Below are 6,873 nucleotides of genomic sequence, written 5' to 3' on the forward strand. Positions count from 1 at the left end.
TCAGGAAGATTTCTGCCTGTGGCACACTACAGCCAGTCACAACTTACAACACAATGCCTATCAGTTGCACCGTAACATTGTATGTACTCTTAACTAAAGCAAAAGCAAGGCAAAGTTACCTGCCTCGCACTTCATTCACACGTTCTCCAGAACTGTGACAGTTGTTGTTACTGGTACGCTGCATTTGCTGTGGTTAATTCACAGTAAATGCAACATACCGGTAACAACGTACTGTCACAGTTCTGGGAGCACATGCAATCATGGAATACCCAAAGTACGACATTGCTGTATCTGTACCACAGTGTTACCCTACCCTCCTCCAGAGACCAGCCTGTCACTCCCTGTCAAAAACCCACGGAGATGCTACTTGGCTGGTGGGTTTGCTTTGGCAGCAGGGAGAGGCCAGCGCGGACAGGAGGCAGAGTCTCCCCATCACTCAAATGCCATAACGGCAGCAGTGAGGGTCAGGGAACGCGCAGGGTGGCAGACGGGCAGAGGTGACAGCCCCAGCTCCCCACGACACAGCGGAGCAGGGACTCTCCAGCACACACGCGCGGCTCGTCACGGCGCTGTCGGGAGCTGGCAGCAGCGTTTCCCCCTGCCCCGAATCCCCCCCCTGCCCCCGACGCCCAAAGCTTCGGGACAGCCCCAGCGCGGCCGCGGGGCGGTCCGGGCCCCCCCGCCCAGGCCCGGCTGCGCCCCCGGCGCGTCCCGGGACTAATAAGGAAGTTTCCGCGCTCGCCCCGCCCGCGCCGCCGGTACCTACAGAGGCCGGGCACGTCCAGCATGTTGGAGATGCCGCGGTCGCACATGTCCACCTCGGGCTGGCCCTTCTCCCTGCTCTCCTCCACGATCTTCTTCAGCGACTTGGACATGGTCTGGGCGGGGCAGAAACGGACACCGTGAGGCGGCCGCGGCGGGGGCCGGCTCCTGCCCTCAGGGGGCCGAGCGCGGCGAGCCCGCCCGTTGCCCTCCGCGCCGCCGGGGGGGGCCCGGCCCGGCCCCCGCACCCACCCCTGCCCAGCCCAGCGGAGCCTTGACCGGGATGCCGGCCGCCCTCCCGCCCCCGGGCGGAGGAACGGGCCCGCCGCCACCCCCGGGGCGACTCACCGCGCGGTGCCGTGGCGGGACGCGGCCGGACAGCGGTCGGTAGCCCGGCGGGCGGCTCCCGGCGGCTGCACGCGCCCGCCACGCCCCATTTCCCCCCGCCCCGCGCGCAAGCGCGCTGCCACCCCTCCCGGGAAGCGGGGGCGCTCCCCGCGCCTGCTGGGGGCGGCCGCCCGCCCGAGCGGTCCCACCCACGGCCCGGAAAACATCGGACCAATCAGCGCGCCTCCTCGGTGCAGACCCGCCGGCCATTGGCTGGAGGAGACGCAGGAAGGGCCTCTGCCCAATAAGCGCGCCCCGCGGGTGATAGCGGGTTTCGGACCCAAGCCGCTGGGGTTCCGCTTGCGGCTCTAGCGCATGCGCGGCGAGGGGCGGGGGCCGCCGGGCGTGGCCGTCCCGGCTGCGCGGGGGGCGGGGCGGGGCCGGGCCGCCGAGGTGCGTAACCCTGCGCGGGGGGCTGTGGTCCGGCAGCGGGAGCTGGCGCCGCAGGAGGGGGCACCGGGTCGCGGCCCGCGCCCCGGCAGGGCGAGACCCGCACGGTTACGCCGCCGTCTCTCCGAAGCGCGGGTTAACGCGCGTCCCCGTTGGCGCTGCGGTGCCCGGGCCGCAGCTGCGAGCGGCAGCCCGTGGGGCCGGCCGGGCCGCCCGCAGCGCTGTGCCGGGGCCGGGCGGCAGCGGGGCCGGGAGCGCAGCCCCGGGAGCTGACCGAGCAGGGCTGCCGGGCACTGAGGTTTGGCAAAGGCTGCCTGAGGTAAAACGCATCGTCCCCGAAAGATCTGGGTTTATTGAAGCAGAGGTTTCCATCTCTTCAGGCATCTTTGTGGATTTTCCAGTCAGCTCCAGCTGCAAAACTGGTCACAAGGCTGGGCCCGGTTCAGAGCGCTTCTGACTGGCCTTGCCACCGTGATGCTGGAGCTACAGCCTGGCTGCCTGGAATGTTTATGCATATAAGAGCTTTGACAGGAGTTAAGAAGCTTACTGTCATTCGACAGGCACGCAAGCTCAGAGCAATTAATGACAAATCTATAAAATGACCTAAGGCCAGGCCACCCACTGAGAACTACAGCCTTCAATTTTGCATATGCGCTCCCTATGTACTGCATGGTGTTACTTAGAAACTGAAAAATAATATCCACGGAAACCAAGACGATGAATGGGAAGGTGCCTAAACCAGCAGACCAGGAGCACCACTGGAGCTGCAATGCAGCTTTTCCTTTTTTAGGAATGCTAGGATTTAATTATGAGTGTCCTGCTTTAGGCTGGGGTAGGTTAGATTTTCTTCCTAGTAGCTGGTACACTGCTGTGTTTTGGATTTAGTGTAATGTTGATGACACGCTGACATTTTAGTTGCTGCTCAGTAGTGCTTACCCTAAGTCAAGAACTCTTCAGTTTCCCATGCTCTGCCAGTGAGCAGGTGCGCAAGAAGCTGGGGGGGGATCAGGGCCAGGGCAGCCGACCCGAACTAGCCTAAGGGATGTTCCATACCGTAGAACGTTATACCCAGTATACAAACTGGAGGGAGCTGGCCAGAGGCTGGGGACTGGCTGGGCATTGGTCAGCAGGTGGTGAGGAACTGTATGGTGCATCACTCGTTTTTCTTGTATTTTATTCCTCTCTTCCTCCTGCCCCCCTTTTCATTACGATTGTTATTGTTACTATTATATTTTAATTTTTTTCTGTTATTAAATTGTTCTTATCTCAGCCCATGAGTTTTACCTTCTTTCTGTTGCTCCACCCCGTCCCACGGGGGTGGCGGGGTGAGTGAGAGAGCAGCTGGGTGGTACTTAGTTGCCAACTGAGTTAAACCATGACACTGTGTTGTAGAATTGTAGCATGTTTATCCCTAAATACAGTTACCACCTTGAGTCCTTCCCTGAAGTTACAGGCTGCTTTCAGGTCTTCCTTACAAAAACACAACTGGAAGAACTTCCTTTTATCTGGATTGCTCAGCAGAACACATGGTCACTCAGATGTACAAGACAACAATGTATTGTGCCTTTTTTTCTGCAGGGGTGTGAATCCAGATCCCTTTCGTGCCTAAGAAAATGCCGTGGTTGCCACCAGTCACTTGTCCCAAAGACCAATGTGCTAGCATGTCCACTGTTCTTGTTTTGTGGAGGCTTCATTTAGTAGCAAAGGCTTGGGCAAATTTATTGTCTATAAAATATGGTCCTAACTTGCTTATTCCAACAAACAGATAAAGCACACGTGACTGTGACAAGATACTCAAAACGGTGTCTTCATGTAGAAGCTTACCTGGCTTCTTGCTGCCCCATGTACGCAGGAATCAAACCGATAGCATATTACATTGCACATGGCCTGGATGTCCACATCTATCCCTACCATAGAAGTATTTAATTAATCCCCTCCCAATAACCATATTGCCATTACCCCCTTGGGTCAGGGTTGGGTTTTTTTTACCACCCACCTAATTTCATTATCCTTTTGGTGTGTAAATATTTCATCTATCACTTGCACCTTCTATGCCATCTACTTTGGTTCCTGCTTTAGCAAACCTTTCATCTGAGTAAACATACTAATCCGTGCCCTAATCAGGTGTGCATTGGATTTGGCAGACAGGAGTTGCTGTCAAGCCTTCCTTTAATGCTTTTCAGCTCCTCGTGAAGAGCTAAATATCAATTGGCTGAGAAGGAGTGGGAAAGTAAGTACACACATGCCACGCTGTCCGAGGGCCAGGCCATTCCCCGGTCTTGAAAAATTAATTTTCAGGTTGTTCCATCAGCAGTCATACTCATGAAAAGTAATTTCCTGCAGAGAGCCTATGCCACTTTGATAACCCCATCACACCTCTCCCATCCCCTACCATGTCTTCCCAGTGCAGCCAGTTCTTCTGAAATCCCTTTGATTCCCAAATATCCTTAGCTCCCTCTATGTCCCCAGCTAGAGGCTGGTCACCCTGTGTCTGGGGACTGCCCAGGGGAGCCCTCCCCACGTGTATGGTGGTTGAGCTCACAGTACAGTTTTTTTCCAGTTTGGGTCTCACTGTACTACCAAGCTACTGAATTTTTGCTTATGAAACAACTATAAAATATTTTGGTATCTGTCAGCTTTGTTCTAAATTTGTCACTTGGCTTAAATGTTTGTAGAGCAAATGCCCGAATTCTTTGCAGAGGCTGGCATATTCCTTCTGTCCTGAGGACAGCAGGCTGAAGTAGGTGACTGTGAGGTAGATGTGTGGCCAGGATTTTATAGCAGAGGTGCAGCTGCTGCGTGGTGGTAAGAGGAGGGAGAAGTCGCTCCCTGCACTGATTCCCCCCAGCCTGCTCCGTCCAGGCAGCGAGCGCTGGACGTGCCTGCCTCCCGCTGGTTCCTCCCGCTGTGCTGGGGGCCAGCAAGGCGATGGGCAGCTCTGACACTGCCCTGGCTTTGGCTGTCCTAGGTAGTTCAAACCAAGGAAATGAGGTTTTACATTATTACTATTATTCTATTTTTATCCTTTCCCGCCCCCCCCCCCCCCCCCCAAGAGAAGCTATCACAACGGCCAACACTGATGCAGGGTTAGCGTATCATCAAAAGGATGTAACAGCAACACGCACCTGCAAAAAACAGTTGTGTACTGCTAGGCACTGCCACTAAAAATGTACCCGTCAATGTTGCAGTGATTATGTGCGATAACTGGCACGTAATTATTTATTTTGCTGATCTTTGCCTTATAAAAGCAAACTTCTAGAATATGGCCTTTATTTTATTATCAGCTGATAAACATTTTAAACATACATTTGTTAGTAATCTTGTGTTGTTGCTGCTGTTATTATGAACAGTCAGTGTTATGATTTTTTGTTAAATTTCATTTTAATCAGGACTGCAGAATAATTCTGTGGTTTTACTTTGGCAGCTGACAAAAAAAAGTTACGCTATGTTAATTCTGGTGCCTAGGACACCTATCTTGAGTTACTGTGGGAAACTGAGACTGCTCCTCCTTTGCTTTATGAGCTGAGTGAAAACTGCTTTTCAGTCAAAATTGCTTTATAAATTCGACTAGAATCAGCTAGTGTTTTAAACTGACCATCACCACTATTTCCAGCATTTTAGCTTTATATCTTCTCTCTACTTCAAGTAACCATAACCCCAAAAACCTCACTGCGGTATTACTTCTCATTTATTGTTTATAAAGAGTAGCACCACCACATGAGAAGGGCAATTAAAAAATACTGTTACAGACCTTTTAATGCTTACTCTTTGAATCTTAGTCTTCCAAGTGCTTACCATTCATATATAACTGTCTCATAAGATATACCTTTGTATAAGAATAAATATGTATCATAACACGCAGAAGAAGATGTACAGATCAGTTAAAAACGTGCAGGCTTTAGGAAGTGAAAACATGCACATTCATTATCCGTGCTTTGTCACTGACAGGAGGGAGGTTGGTTGTAGCCATGCAGGTATCGTAATACAGACGTGCAGCATTCACAACTACAATGTTATCTATAAAAATAGACAGCAATGTGCACAGACATAAAAGCAAAGATATTCATGGCAGTATTGTGAGATGAAGCCGTAAATCTTATTAAACACAGATTCTGTCTTTTGAATTGTACACTGCAAAACCCACATAGATGTTTCATAGAATAATTCTTTTTAAATTATCTGTTTAGTTGTTCCTGGTTGATTTTGCTGTGCATTCATTTCAAAGCAAGTGGTTTAAATGACTCCTTACCTTCCAAGACAGAAACATGGTTTAGCATCAGCTCCCTCCTCTAAGGACCTCCACTTTAATACTTCTGCAGTGGTATTTCTGTTGTGGTTCCTCATATGAAATGTTAGAGGACAGCAGTGGGTTACTTTGTTCCTGTTTTTTTTAAGTAATGGGTTTGATAATTTATTCTAATTTTAGACTTTGACTATTTCTGTTGAAAGTCAGTTGGCTAGATCAATTGAAACTTGTACCAGCAGCTTCATTCAACAGTCTTCATGAGCTCAAATTCTCTGCTGGAATTCATTTTTTTCTAAAGAACCTCATGCATTTTACTAATTTTTAAATAAAATTATGGACAGTATGGAGTATTTGGAACATATCAAGATGCACCAAGCATTAGTTATTGTTACATTAAAAAAAAATCTTACAAATTTCTCTTCCATCCATAGCGCTCTTTAGTCTTTTCTTCTGCAGAAGTTCAATGATTCCCTAAAATTTGTTTGACATTGTGAAAGTCATGCCAAGAGCAAGTATTTATTGTATCAATAAATGTCCAGAAACATTTAATCTGCTTTAAAGTGGAGCATGCTTTTGCTCTTAATGAAATCAATCTTTTTGAAGTACAGGTTTCAGCAAACTCATCAGTTTAACTCCAGTTCCCCTCTACAGCTTAAGGCCAAAGGTTGTGTTACCAGCATGGCCTCAAGCACATCACACATCACCAGATCACACCTACACACTATTCAGTAAGTTGACAGTAAGCCAGCCTTAGCGGGGGAGCACAGGAACAGGGGTGTCCTCAGGGAACTCAACTTTCTGTCCTTAAATTGTATACCATGTGCCTGACACTAGTCTCAAAAAGCCACTAATGAACTTTGTTCATTAGAACCTTGCACAGGTCTCTATTGTTTGTCAGTTCGTGCTCTGTCATACTCCCGGCAAGGCCAAGGTTTACCCTAGGAACTCACCATCTCTCAGGCCGTCATCCACTTTTAACAAGAGAAGCGAACGCAGGGCAGCGTGGTACCCGCCGTGGCCGCGAGCTGTCTGGGGAGCCATGCCCTTCCCTTGCACCTGTGCTTCCAGCTGAGCTCTGCTCCAGGGCA

At 50.5% G+C, this 6,873-nt stretch overlaps 1 protein-coding gene across 2 annotated transcripts in view; it reads right to left on the reverse strand.

Moving 5' to 3' along the window:
- The window catches only part of RSU1 (Ras suppressor protein 1), a 110,309-nt gene extending 109,041 nt beyond the window's left edge, over positions 1–1,268 (reverse strand). For both annotated transcript variants that reach the window (XM_055805864.1, XM_055805865.1), the window contains exons 1-2: positions 1,111–1,268; positions 767–878 (exon numbers count right to left, since the gene is read on the reverse strand). In XM_055805864.1, the coding sequence (XP_055661839.1) occupies positions 767–875 (109 nt within the window). In that variant the 5' untranslated portion in view covers positions 876–878; positions 1,111–1,268. The remainder of the gene's footprint in view (positions 1–766; positions 879–1,110) is intronic.
- Between the last annotated feature and the right edge of the window lie 5,605 nt (positions 1,269–6,873).

The sequence above is a fragment of the Falco peregrinus genome, chromosome 5, assembly GCF_023634155.1.
Source record: "Falco peregrinus isolate bFalPer1 chromosome 5, bFalPer1.pri, whole genome shotgun sequence".
Taxonomy (NCBI): Eukaryota; Metazoa; Chordata; class Aves; order Falconiformes; family Falconidae; genus Falco; species Falco peregrinus.